Source organism: Ctenopharyngodon idella, chromosome 9 (assembly GCF_019924925.1).
Source record: "Ctenopharyngodon idella isolate HZGC_01 chromosome 9, HZGC01, whole genome shotgun sequence".
Classification (NCBI taxonomy): Eukaryota; Metazoa; Chordata; class Actinopteri; order Cypriniformes; family Xenocyprididae; genus Ctenopharyngodon; species Ctenopharyngodon idella.
The window spans coordinates 10,100,112-10,115,142 of NC_067228.1; the positions used below are offsets into that span (position 1 = coordinate 10,100,112).

A 15,031-nucleotide genomic window follows, 5' to 3' on the forward strand; every position below is an offset into this window, starting at 1 on the left:
GGATGTGCAGCAAAATGTAGCCAAAAACTTCATTAAGATGATTTCAGTTATATGTGAATATTTACATTTTGAAGAGTTGTAGCGTCACAACAAAAGTGTGGAATCTGACAGTTTTGTATGATATATTTTTGTGGAATTGCCTAGCCTATAGCCTATGGAATTAGACCTATTATTATTATTAGGCTATTATTAGAAAGAAAGAAAGAAAGAAAGAAAGAAAGAAAGAACGTAGATTGCTGATAGATTGGAGATTTTGTGCTTTTCACTACAAGCTGGACTGTAGTTCATTGCTTCCTCTGTATATTGTGAATCGTGCATTGATAAATGTGAGTTCCTGGGCGGATCCGTTCTCACTCACATCTGGATTAAAAACATCTGGATCCGCCTACACGGAACTCAGTCACACACACACATACAATCCAGAACTCTCTTACAGATGAGCTGATCTGTGTCTTTGACACGAGCAGATAAAGAAAATAACGGACTCGCTTCAACACTTTGGGATCTTCGGATTGTGAGGCATTATGGGTCGCGGAGGCTGCAGTTTGTGGGCTCAAACATCTGTTCTTCTGTGTTTCTGTCGTGAGTAGATCTTCACTTCTCTCGATCTGCTTTCATTGTCTGGAGGCTCCACGCATCAGAGCTTTGTCTTTGAGTTTGTGTGCAAAACTTCTTTGACACTCAAGATAATATCTAATAGGCTATATAAATTAAGTAAAAAAAAAACTTCATTACACCACAGAAACAAAATCACACCACTGTAAATAGATAGTCTATGGATTACCATAAACTGGTTTTAAATATCTTGGTTAAAAGTTTAAAGTCTGTTTAAAATATACAATTAAAATGACTTCCATGAAAAGCAATTATTTTGGTTTGCTGAAATAGCCTACAGCAAATGCAGTAAATCATATTAAAGTTCAAGTTTGATTGACTTGAATAATAGGTTATACAGTTTTATAGTTTGATTGAATTGCTGAAGCATCATCCATAGTGATTTTGCCTCCTGATTGCCACATATTTCTTATAGCTAAAGGTCTGATTGATACATTAGTGCTATAAGAAATGAATGAATAAATGTAGATTTTTATGAAAGATTTTTTTATTAAATAAATTAGAATTTTAAGTGAGGAAAATAATTGTATAATCTGGTATTCTGGAATAAATATTAATATTAAATATGAATACCCAATTAATCCTTGTATATATTTATATATACAGTGATTTATATATATATATAAATTATGACCATATCTATATTGTAAATAAAAAAGCTAGAACGTACCTCCTGAGGTGATGAAGAGAGGTCCAAAATATATAACTACGTCCACCATATTTTCTGTGTTTTTAAAGAAAAGTTTCCATCTAAGAGTCATTACTGTATAAAAATCAGTTTGACACCAGTCTATTTATTTTCAGAACAGTAGATGCAAAAATATAGGCTACTATAAGAGATCTGCATACATGATTGTGTTGTGAAATTGTACAAAAATATGCTTTTAATTAAAAACAGAATCTCTACAAAGAGCATAAAAGATACCATGCACTGTGACCGCATGAAAACAACACGATGCTAGGAAAGTTCCAACAGGCAAACCAAGTCTTGAGAATCCAAATGATCTTAGGGGCCTCCTTAAACGGTTTGGGTGTGTATAGAGTAGCTCCACTTACAACAACAATTATGAAATATTACCATGTGGGCGGAGAGAAGAAAACTATCACTTCTCAGTCTCACTTATCATCATAACCCATCTGTTGTCTGAAATGACTCTAAGAAAAATCTGGGAAATATGGAAAGGCCAGTAGTGTCAGTGTGTGCGAATGTGACCGCACAGAGAGACTGTACATAAAAATACAAAGACATGCATCTAGATCCCTTGATGCTGCTCTGCTTTGTCATCATGATTGCCCACAATGGCAATATTGTAATGACTTAAACAGAGGGTACAATGCTGACAGGGCCTAACCCAACCCCAGTGACCTCTCAGTGGACACAGACCTTCTTTTTCTCCTTTGTTTGCCTTGAGTCCAAGAAGTTGTTCTTAGTAGGCATGGGTTTGCATGGTACCCGTGGAGGAGAGGCATCTTGTTTTGAATGATGATAAATGGTTGATTCTTATTACTTGGCATGAGATAACAGAACATTTCACTGGCAATGACGGGAGATTGCGTCTCTTATCAGTGAGTTATGGGGACAGGCTCTTCACACTCCTTAACATTGAAACGGCACTCATGGAGTGTATGGGAGCCACAGTCAACATTAAAACAGCAACTTGTGAAGACATCTGTTTGTCATGAATGCGACAGTTATGCCAGTGCTGCTTTCACTGTACTGTTATTCATTTAATATCAGGAAATGCTTTCAGGGATCAAGCTGAGTTTAAGAGGAATTGGAAAAACTTGGAAATCTGCCACCCAGTGGGATAGTTTGATTACTGCATACTGGGGCCCCTGAAAATGCTTTATGGCATGCAAAGGAATATAGGAGGAATACACACACATATATATATATATATATATATATATATATATATATATATATATATATATATATATATATATATATATATTCATTTTTAGATGTATAAGTCAGTTATTCGTTTTATTTTGAACAGCAGATCTATTGTTTTATTATTTAAAAATTATTTTTGTGAAATATGTATAAATATAAAATATATATTACAATATAATAAATGTAAATGTGTATAGTCAAAACTTTTTAACAATAAGATTTTTTAATGTTTCTAAAAGAAGCCTCTTCTGCTCACCAAGGCTTTATTTATTTGATCTAAAATACAGCAAAAACAGTAATGTTGTGAAATACAATTTGAAATAACTGTTTTCTATTTGAAATTTATTTATGTGATGTCAAAGCTGAATTTTCAGCATCATTACTCCAGTCTTCAGTGTCACATGATCCTTCAGAAATCATTCTGAAATGCTGATTTGGTGCTCAAGAAACATTTATTATTATTATCAATGTTGAAAACAGTTGTGTACAATTTTTTTCAGGATTATTTGATGAATAGAAAGTTCAAAAGAACAGCATTTATCTGAAATATAAAGCTTTTGCAACATTATAAATGTCTATACTTGATCAATTTAATGCATCCTTGCTGAATAAAAGTATTAATTTTTTTAATTTCTTTCCAAAAAAAAAAACCTCTTAGTGACCCAAAACTTTTGAACGGTAGTGATAATGTTACAAAAACTTTCTATTTCAGATAAATTCTGTTCTTTTGAAATTTCTATTCATCAAATTCTGAAAAAATTGTACACAACTGTTTTCAACATTGATAATAATAATAAATGTTTCTTGAGAGAGAGGGAGAGAGAGAGAGAGAGAGAGAGAGAGAGAGAGTTGACTTGAAATATATTTAGGCTTTCAAAATATTATTTTACTATTTACCATTTTAATACCAGTATAATTTTATTACAGAAAACTGCTATACTGAGTATTTACACACACTAATATATTACATATTATTACATATATTCATTATCATACTTGAATTACAAATAGGGAACTAACTTGCTTGAGTGCAAACCAAATAATTGCAGGCCAGCATCTCTTGTAAGCACGCAGCCATTGGTTTTCCCATAAGCACTGAGGGGTTGAGCTTCAAACTTGGCCAGTATGAGCGCTTCTGGCTTCAATTTATTTCTGGAGCAGTTGCTGCAGAGTTTAATTACTTTAAAGTTTATAGAAGGGGGGCTTTTGTGCTTACCCCTAAGTTTTTTTTCCCCTGTTGTCTCTTTCTCCCTTCATGTCCCTCACTCCTTAATGCAAGAGCTCTCTCTCCCTCTCTCTCTGTTGTATATTTTGATGGTTGGCATCAGCGGACATCTGGAAGTCTGTGTTAAATATCTCTGCTCTTTCTTTTAATACTGTTTACTGTAAGGTCGCTGCACTCCTTCAGCGAAACAGCTCCCACCCCTCATCTGCTTTTAATAAACAATTAATATTGTCGTGATGTGGTAGTATCAGGACAGAGGAGACAGTGTGCGTGGGAAGGAATTCAGGCTTATCCCACTTAACCACAGGAACTCCTGACACTCTCATGAATACACATGCTTTCAGTGATATGTGCACCAAACCAAATACACACACCAGGCCATATACTACATTCATCCAAATCCAATTAGAGATTTATGAACTCCAGATGGGTCACGTAGCTCAAAGATTTGCTCTTAAATGCTGTCTTGATTGCAGCTGTCATTACAGCTTTCATTCTTATAACTTTGCATTGCAATCAGTTTCATCATTATTAGACAGTTTTGACTGCTTTTACTGCACACCTTAGTTATTTGTGCTCTTAGGCAATAAATAATTGTTCTTTGAGAGTCCCAAGGCCATCGTCTATTTTTTTATGAATTTCAGTTTTTTCGAGTTTTGGCTTAATGTTTTAATGTATGATGATGATCATACAATTATTACATTAACTTACTAATTAATATAGTAACTATATAAAAAGAACATAACATTACATTAACTGAAATAAAACTTATTTTATTTCTAATTTTCATTTACTTTAACTTGACGTACTGTACTAAAATAACTAAAACTGAAACAAAAATGTATAAAAAAAACTATATAAACATATATTTTTAAATATATATATATATATATATATATATATATATATATATACAGTCAAACCAAAATTTATTCTGTGTCAGAAAAAATTAATCTTAATTATGTCAGATAACACTTATGCAAAACATGGTCAGGTCAAAGTGTCTGAATAATTTTTGATTCCAAATTTTTATCAATTTTACTGGTAGTCCACTGTATGAAGAATTTTTGGGTATAAAATGCCACAGTTTACTTTATTTTGCTATCCTCGCTTACATAATGAACTATAGTGTCCTGCACCCACTAGTAAAAATATATCAAAAATATAAAAATGTCTGAATAATTTTTGGTTTGACTGTATGTATATATATATATATATATATATATATATATATATATAAGCTAAAAGGTCGTAGAAAAACAGAGACATTTATACATATACATTTTTACCATGTTATATATTCATGTTATTTGTCAACTGTCCAAAATCTTCAATTTTTTTTGTAATATATGAAAACTTATTGTCTGTCCCTATTGCAGTGTTGCAGGTGGAGAGTTTCACCCTCATAAAGACCAACCTCTGTAAATGGTGTGACCACTCGAGTCCTGTATGTGAAGACAATGTCTGCATGAGCAACTGCAGTCTGACCTCTTACTGTACTCTGACTGAAGAAGTGTGTGTAGCGATATGGTAAGTCCACAGCTAAATTTGAAGTATGCATGTGTGACGTGCATAAAATTGAGTTTGGTAGTATGAACTCTGTTTTCTAAGGCACAATTGAATGGCTTAAAATCTCAGCATAGCCTCTGCAATACATTATTAGACACCAAGATGATTACTAAATATTAATATTATACTAAATATTATACTAAATATAAAAATGGTTTCATTAATGGTTTTTAGTACTTTTGAGGAATAAACATTTCGGAGAAAGTCTTGCAAATGATGAGATAACTTCAATAATACACTCTAAAAATGGTGTTGTTTCAATCCATTTTTGGGTCAAATATGAACAAACCCAACCGTTTATTTACATTTTTTAATTAAATTTTTAAAACCAACGGTTGGGTTTGTCAATACTTGTCCCAAACATTTTTTTTAGAGTCTTTTTAGACAGTTTAGTACTAAATACAGTACTAGAAAACAATACTAAACAAACAAAAAATGTGGTAACATTACTCATTTTTATAAAATACTAATGCATAATGTGCATCTTTAAATACACTTTGTAATATGAACAGTCAGTACCTGCACTAATTTAAGTCTCACTGTCTCAGTCAAAGTTGTAAGCTGTGCAGTATGTGTTTGATTCAGTAAAAAGAGCCAACCCATTCAAATCTTTAGTTCAGGAGGAGACAGACTTTGGTTGCGCTGCATACTTTTGATTCCGTGAAATGAAGCAAATCATTTGTTCTGTAACATGGACAACACTGATCACACTCTGTTTTGCGCTTCAGTTTCGGTGTTGCTGCAATACTGTTACTAAATAAATTGTGCTGGAAACTACAATTTTACCGTATTCTGGATGAAATATGTTCTAAAAAGTTTAGTGCTGAAATAGCAGTATGTTTCAAAATGGTCCCATTGAATAAGGATTTAGCTGCCTTACAGCGCTTGGGATCTGTAGTGTAATATGGGTCCCTTTTCAAGAGATTTCCTTTTAAGCCAGTTCCACCCTTCTGAGTATATGAAGAAGCCAGGTTGAGATGACCTTTGAGTGACTGCAGTAGCAGCAAGCTGTGTGTAAAAAAAAAAAAAAAGAGACTCTTCTCTGAGGGCTCAAATAAAGACTCCTCTAATGCAGGATAAACAGCAAACACATTTATAACTCTCATGAAAGTTTAAACTCTGGCATAAAGAACAAAGTGCACCTCTGAGCAGGGATTCCCTGGTTAATTTTCATTCTCAATTTCATCACAGGAACAGGAGATATCTTTTTGAAGAACTTGCTCACTTTTTTTATCAATTAAAATGATGTTTCTGGCATTTTTTCTCACAGGAAGAAGGATAATGTGAGCATGAGCGTGCGGACGCTGTGTTATAACCCGAAGGATATGCTGGAGAACATAATGCTGGCAAACTATTCCTCCAAAGAGTGTTTGATGACACCTCAGCCCTCTGAAGATGGCCTGCTCTTCATCTGCGGCTGTACCGGAGTTCACGAGTGCAACGACAAACTCGTCTTCGACAAAGGAGCCAATGGTACGTTATGAAAAGTAGTACATTCAAATGAATATTTCAACACTACTAAAACTCTTTTTTGGTTAAAACATTTTGCTTTGCAATCCAAAACCATGGCTCTATTCCAAAACCCACTGAGCTTCCTATGTGGGCAGCATATTAAGGTATCAAAGGTGCATTATTATGATAATGTGCCTAGCAAGATACCTTTGGCCAAATTCTAAGGAAGCATCATATATTTTTTATATAATGTTTTATTAGTTTTTGCCCACCACCCACACATTATTCAACACTGTTAAAAATAAAATGTATATATATGCAAAGAAGTCAATCCCATAATCCACTGCAATGAGCTCAGTTAAAAAAAAATCCTCCATGATGGTAGACAAAAAGAAAATGATTATTAACATTAGTGCTGTCAAATCGATTAATCGCGATTAATCGCATCTAACATAAAAGTTTATATATATATATATACACACACATACATGCACACACAAATATATATATATATATATATATATATATATATATATATATATGTGTGTGTGTGTGTGTGTGTGAGTACATATATATATTTACAAACTTTTATGTTAGATGCGATTAATCACAATTAATCGATTTGACAGCACTAATGTCAATAATCCCAAGTCAATCCCATAATCCACTGCAATGAGCTCAGTGAAAAAAAATCCTCCATGATGGTAGACAAAAAGAAAATGATTATTAACATTAGTGCTGTCAAATCGATTAATCGCATCTAACATAAAAGTTTGTAAATATATATATATATATATATATATATATAAATATACACATACATGCACACACATATATATATATATATATATATATATATATGTGTGTGTGTGTGTGTATGTGTACATATATATAATCAATTTGATAGCACTATTAAACATTTTTCTTTCAGTACAGAAAAGTATTGATAAAAATAATCAATATATAATTATAAACAATATAACTAAAATAGTATTTTTGTATTATGTATTGTTTAGCTTATTAGAACAATATTAATTTAGCAAAATGTTAACAGCAAACTCTATTAAAACGATTTGTGAGTCGAGCCCCAAACGCCTTTGTTGACCATCCAAATCAACCACTTATGAAGTAGCATTTCAGTCAGGATGCTCTCTTAAAAGGCAGCTGCCTATATACTGTAGCAACGCACTTCAATGGGGTTGGGAACAGAGCCCATGTGTGCTAATGTAATCAATCCCTTTTTTTCCCAGGATTCTCAAAGCTGAAGTCTAAAGACGTCATTCCAGTAGTAGTCATAAGCTTGGTTCCACCCCTTCTGGTAGCTGTCATTGCCACCATGGCTTTTTATTTGTACCGCACACGTCAGCCTGGCAAGAAACCCAAAGACTGGGGACCACGACGCACACACTACCAGTCTCTGGATCCAGCCGAGGGCCAAGTAAATGGCAGCGATTACCGTGGCAAGCTGTCGTCCCTCAGCGATGACGTCAATTCAGAAATATCATCGACTTGTGCCAATAACCTAAACCACAACACAGAGCAGCTGCCCATTCAGCTGGAGGTTTTGGTGGGTAAGGGGCGCTTCGCAGAGGTATGGCGGGCACGGCTCAGTCATAATGAAGGTGGGCAGTACGAAACGGTGGCTGTGAAGATCTTCCCGGCGGTGGAGTATTCCTCATGGTGTAACGAAAGAGCAATATTCTCTGATGCCAACTTAAAACATGAAAATGTGGTGCAGTTCCTGACGGCTGAGGAGCGGGGTGGTACTGCTCCTGCCTCCCAGAGGCAATACTGGCTCATCATGGCCTATTACAACATGGGCAACCTTCAGGACTTTCTAGCTGGCCACATCCTCACATGGACCGAGCTGTGTTCACTGGCAGGCTCTATAGCGAGAGGCCTGGCGCACCTGCACAGTGACACAACGCCCTGCGGCACACCAAAAGTGCCCATCGCCCATAGAGATCTGAAGAGCAGCAACATTGTGTTGAAGAACCACAGCGAGTGTGCACTCTGTGATTTCGGACTGGCTCTGCGACTCGACCTCTCCCTCACCGTTGATGATTTTGCCAACAGCGGACAGGTAGGAACTTAAGGATAAAATATTGGTTCTGATTAAAAACCTAGTGAGCTGCCGTGGTGTCTGCTGCCTACATAGGCAGTTGCCTTCTAAGGCAGCATCTTAAATGAAATTAAACCTCAAAAGAGAGATATTTGTAACACTCTACATATTTTTTGTTGGTAAGCCAATGACATGATAATTTGATATGCATATATGCAGCACACAAACATATTGGGTAAAATAGTAAATTTTTTATTATCAATACTTTATGGTACCGAATGTAAACAAGTACACTACCATTTCAAAATCTGGGGTCAGTAAGATTTTTTTATGTTTTTAAAATGTTTTATGTTTTGGTCTCTTATTCTGATCAAGCTCACCATTACTAAAAACAGTAATATTGTGATATATTATTACAATTTAATACAAAATATATTTTTATTTGTGATGGCAAAGCTGAATTTTCAGCATCATTACTCCAGTCTTCTTCCATGATCCTTCAGAAGTCATTCTAATATGCTGATTATGGTGCTAAAGAAACATTTCTTATTATTATCAATGTTGAAAACAGTTGTGCTACCGTGATAATTTTTTTTTTTTTTCAGGATTATTTGATGAGCTAAAAGTTTAGAAGAACAGAATTTATTTGAACAAGAAATCTTTCTTAATATTATAAATGTCTTGTCACTTTTTATCAATTTAATGCATCCTACTGAATAAACGTATCAGAGTAATTTCTTTAAAACAATCTGACTGAACCCAAACTTTTGAACAGTAGTGTATATTTATAATCAACATTTATTTAGCTTTATCCACCATCTTGGATTTTTTTTCTGTTTTTGCCTTTATTTAGATAGGATAGTATAGAGAACAGAAAGGAAGCAAAGTGGGAGAGAGAAAGGGACAGGATTGGGAAAGGTCCCAGAGCCAGGACTCAAACTTGGGTCACCCGAAGTGCAACCGTGTTACATGATGGAGGCACTGCCCATGAGGATATTGACTCCGATAATCTTAAAATTTGGGACGATTTAGATGGCTGGACATTGGCAGCAACTACGTCTGATAAATGGCGCCTGGGATTTGGTCAAAATGAGGAATGCTAGAAGACAACATAATCACCAAAAACATACATATAATGCCTCTATAGGCAGCTTTCTAGGTATCAGAACAGAGCCACAGCCTTCAAATGTTGCATCCATTATACACAAAGAAAACATCCATTCCAAACCGAATCATTTCTAAATGTATCATCTGAGTGGGCAGAACTGCTGTGGGCATGGTGATCATTTCTTCAAGCTATTTGAGTGTAACCTAAAAGCTCTGTGGTTGATTTGTTAAGGTCACAGATGTAATCACATGAAACCATTGGTAATTAAATTTGGCAAAGTTGTCCGATTTAAATCACATGGTCCATGTCCTGTAGGTGGGGACAGCACGCTATATGGCCCCTGAAGTTCTGGAGTCCAGGGTGAATCTAGAGGACTTGGAGTCCTTCAAACAGATTGATATCTACTCCATGGCCCTGGTGCTGTGGGAAATGATCTCTAGGTGTGACGTCATAGGAGGCAAGTAAAACTCTCGATAGATATTTTCTTGAAGTGAAATACATACTATAAAAATTAAAGTATATTTGTTTTATTTTCAACAGAGGTAAAGAGTTACGAACCCCCATTTGGCTCCAAGGTGTGTGAGCAACCTTGTGTAGACAGCATGAGAGACCTGGTGTTAAGAGACAGAGGGCGACCAGATATTCCAGCGAGCTGGACGACGCATCCAGTGGGTACACAATTATAACAGGATGCTGATGAAACTGATAAAAACATTTACATCAAATATATTGTGAAAAAAAATGCATATAATGCAATATTATTCATAAAATGCAATAATATTAAAATATATGATAATTTACACACTTAAAATACTAAAATATATGTTTAATACATTTTTTTAATGTGCACATCTATACATATATATATATATATATACACACACACACACACACACACAACCCGAATTTAAATAGAATGAAAACTAAAAGACTTTCAAATCACATGAGACAATATTTTATTCACAATAGAACATAAATAACATAAATGTTTAAACTGAGAAATTGTACAATTTTATGCACAAAATGAGCTCATTTCAAATTTGATGCCTGCTACAGGTCTCAAAATAGTTGGGACGGGGGCATGTTTACCATGATGTAGCATCTCCTCTTCTTTTCAAAACAGTTTGAAGACATCTGGGCATCTAGGTTATGAGTTTCTGGAGTTTTGGTGTTGGAATTTGGTCCCATTCTTGCCTGATATAGGTTTCCAGCTCCTGAAGAGTTTGTGGTTGTCTTTGACATATTTTTTGTTTAAATGTTGCTCTAAAACCTTTATATACCTTTCGGCATTCATAGTGCCTTCCAAAACATGCAAGCTGCCCATACTGTATGCACCCCCATACCATCAGAGATGCTGGCTTTTGAACTGAACGCTGATAACACGCTGGAAGGTCTCCCTCCTCTTTAGGAGGACACAGCGTCCATGATTTCCAACAAGAATGTCAAATTTTGGACTCGTCTGACCATAGAACACTTTTCCATTTTGAAACAGTCCATTTTAAATGAGCCTTGGCCCACAGGACACAACGGCGCTTCTGGACCATGTTCACATATGGCTTCTTTTTGCATGATAGAGCTTTAGTTGGCATCTGCAGATGGCACGGCGGATTGTGTTGACACAATCATGCCGATGAGTGATGCAGTGTCGTCTGAGGGCCGAAGACCACAGGCATCCAATAAAGGTCTTCGGCCTTGTCCCTTGCACACAGTTTCTCTGAAACTTTTGATGATGTTATGCACTGTAGATGATGAGATCTGCAAAGCCTTTGCAATTTGACGTTGAGGAAATTTGTTTTTAAAGTATTCCACAATCTTTTTAAGCACTCTTTCACAGATTGGAGAGCCTCTGCCTCTCTAAGACATCGCTTTTAGAACTAATCACGTTACAGACCTGATATCAATTAACTTAATTAGTTGCTAATGTTCTCCCAGCTAAATCTTTCAAAATTTCTTGCTTTTTCAGCCATTTGTTGCCCCCATGTTAACTTTTTTGAGACCTGTAGCAGGCATCAAATTTGGAATGAGCTCATTTTGTGCATAAAATTGTAACATTTCTCAGTTTAAACATTTGTTATCTATGTTCTATTGTGAATAAAATATTGGCTCATGTGATTTGAAAGTCTTTTAGTTTTCACTTTATTCAAATTTAAAAAACGTCCTAACTTTCCAGAATTCCGGTTGTGTGTGTGTGTGTGTGATATATATATATATATATATATATATATATATATATATATATAACATTTTATGTGTTTACATTAATATATTAAAGTGTGCGTGTGTGTGTGTGTATAGAAGGTGTTACTGACATTTCTCTTCATAATCGCAAATTTCTGCCTGGTGTTTTAGGGCATGCAGCTCTTGTGTGCGACTATAACAGAGTGCTGGGATCAAGACCCGGAGGCTCGTCTGACGGCACACTGTGTGGTGGAGCGCTTTAACACTCTGGCACAGGAAGAGCTGGAGAACTCCATCTGCTCCCACACACCCATATTGCCATCAACAGAAGACCAAACCCCATCCCTCCCCTCCCTTCCTCCCTGCACGGACCACAGCACTGGCATCAGTCCGCATGTTACAGCTGACACGCAGCTCTCAGTTTCCAGGCAACCGAGTCAAATGTGACCTGCCTGGAAAAATCAAGACTTGTTCTTGTAATGCATATTGATTCATTATGTGGAGCTGGTCTCCGTTTTTCTTTAAACGCTAATCTAAATTGACGGACAAAAGAGGGTTTCCATTCTAAAATATCCTTATTTTCTTGTACAATGTTGTAAAGGATGTAGCCGAGATGAAACTTTCTAAAGGCTTCTTTGTGCCTTAAAGCAACTAAAAAGAAAACAAAAAAACAAAACAAAAAAAAAAGCTATTGCAGGTGGAGAAGTTAAGGGTAGAGAAGTTAAGGGTACGTGGCAGAGAGTTGAAAAGTGCGCCATTCTTACTAAAATGTTTTTCCAAAAATGTTTACCACACATAATTTTCTGATTTAAAATTTTCCATTGCCCTTTCTGACTCACTCACTTATGAAAACCACGTGATTTTCCCATAAACTCGGTTTTGGGGGACTTCAATTTGATTAACCGCAGACCTGCAGCTGAAATTACGACTCAAAAAGACGATACACCAGCAATATAACTTCTGTTTTTAGACATAAAAAGACCATTTCATTTTATTGCTCACATAGGGTTGTATTCCTTTCAACTAATTTTAGAATAGCTTCAAAATGTGATTTGAATCTGATGTTCCTTTGCTCTGAATGAGTTTTTTTGCACTGACCCTTTTTAACCACTGACCTGATTATTTTAATTAAATAACTACATGAAGGCTTTTTATCTGGGATTATCAATGTCCTACTTCAGAAGTTAAGGAACATCCTGTTCATTCTAGACTTTGATAATCAATTAGCTTATCCTAATTAAAAGAACAAAAGGAACTTTTAAAAGATTCATCAGACTCGCTTCTGATGGTAAACAGGATTCAATAAGCTAACGATTTGAGTTACATCAATGAGCTCGGGTCTCAGACAAAGAGAAAAGCATGACACTGACTTGTCTAGTTTCTAAACAGCCTGCACTTACACTCCAGCAAAACTTTTTAAAGCAATCTGAGGTTCACCCAAAATTCTACAGAGCTACTTTGAGGGACAGGGAAAATTCATACCAGATTGCACACTGGAAAAAGAACTAATGGAGATAAATACTTTCTGTGCGAATGTCAACATGAGCATATGGCAACCTGTTATGCTTTTTCCATTACTGAAGATGAAGCAAACAAAGATGTGTTGAGTCATTTTGCCCATTCCTAGTGTGAACTGGCTTCACAGCTGTGCAGTAATCACTACATAAAATGTATATGTACAACGTGTCCATAGACTTTTTAACCAGCATTTTTGGGGTTACATTTTTTACACTACAATTCAAAAGTCTGAGGTCAGTGATGTATATTGATGTTTTTAAAATAACCTCTTATGCTCTCCAAGGCTGCATTTATTTGATCAAAAATGCAGTAAAAAAGTAATTGTGAAATATCTTTAGTGTCACATGATCCTTGAGAAATCATTTTAATATGCTGATTGGGTGAGCAAGAAACATTTCGTATTATCAATGTTGAAAATGGTTGTCCTGCTTATTATTTTTGTGGAAATCGGGACACATTTTTTTCAGGATTCTTTGATGAATAGAAAGAATCAATATTTGAAATAAATATAGTTTTGTAACAATGTAAAGTCTTTACTGTCATTTGATAAATTTAATGCATCCTTGCTGAATAAAAGTCTCTTTCTTTTTCTTTCTTTCTTAAAAATAAAAAAATCTTTCTGACCCCAAACCTTTGAATGGTAGTGTACAGTAAAACAGTATAAAAGGGAAACTATATTTTAGGTGCAGTACGTTTTTCTACATTTGTAATCACTGTTTTGTATGGAAACCTTTTTCTGCCTCTAAAAACAACAAAACTGGTAATTGTGAGAAAGTTTAAAATATGAAATAGTCTCATTCTGAGATATTAAGTCACACTGTGACATGATAAATCAAAATTAGATATAAAGTCGCAATCGCAAGAAATAAAGTTGCAATTAAGAGAAATAAGGTTGCATTGACAATTATAAAAGATATTAAGTTGCAATTGTAAGATATAAAGCTACATTATGTAAAATAGTGACAAATGTGTCACAATTACCTTTATTATTTTTGTACTCTAAGGCAGAAAAGGGCTTCCCCAGATTTGCCTTCCCTGGATTATTTTAAATGGTCCTGCAATGTGAAAAAATATCAATGTTTATGAAGAACAAAATATTCCAATAATTAAAGGGTTAGCTCACCCAAAAATGAAAATTCTGTCATTAATTACTCACCCTCATGTCGTTCCAAACCCATAAGACATTTATTCATCTTCAGAACACAAATTAAGATATTTTTGATGAAATCTTACAGCTTTCTGACCTTCCATTGACAGCCTATGCAACTACCACTTTCAAGCCCCAGAAAGGTAGTAAAGTCATCATTAAAGTACTCCATATGACTCCAGTGGTTTCACATGGAGTGAATGAAGTGACGCAAGTGCTTTGTTTGCGCAAAAAAAAACAACAAAAAAAAACAAAAACAC

General features: G+C 35.1%; 1 protein-coding gene and 1 long non-coding RNA gene across 2 annotated transcripts; one reads left to right on the forward strand and one right to left on the reverse strand.

Moving 5' to 3' along the window:
* Nucleotides 1-373: 373 nt before the first annotated feature.
* tgfbr2l (transforming growth factor beta receptor-like) lies at nt 374-14,760 on the forward strand. Its single transcript, XM_051907009.1, has 7 exons — nt 374-582; nt 5,117-5,267; nt 6,577-6,779; nt 8,009-8,841; nt 10,244-10,385; nt 10,469-10,596; nt 12,278-14,760. Exons 1-7 carry the CDS (start codon nt 525-527, stop codon nt 12,551-12,553), a joined length of 1,791 nt encoding a protein of 596 aa, XP_051762969.1. The 5' UTR covers nt 374-524; the 3' UTR covers nt 12,554-14,760.
* Nucleotides 559-2,450, reverse strand: LOC127519365 (uncharacterized). Its single transcript, XR_007931795.1, has 3 exons — nt 1,541-2,450; nt 1,286-1,339; nt 559-701 (listed from the first exon to the last, which is right to left on the reverse strand). It is a non-coding gene; the product is annotated as an uncharacterized LOC127519365 (long non-coding RNA).
* Nucleotides 14,761-15,031: the final 271 nt, after the last annotated feature.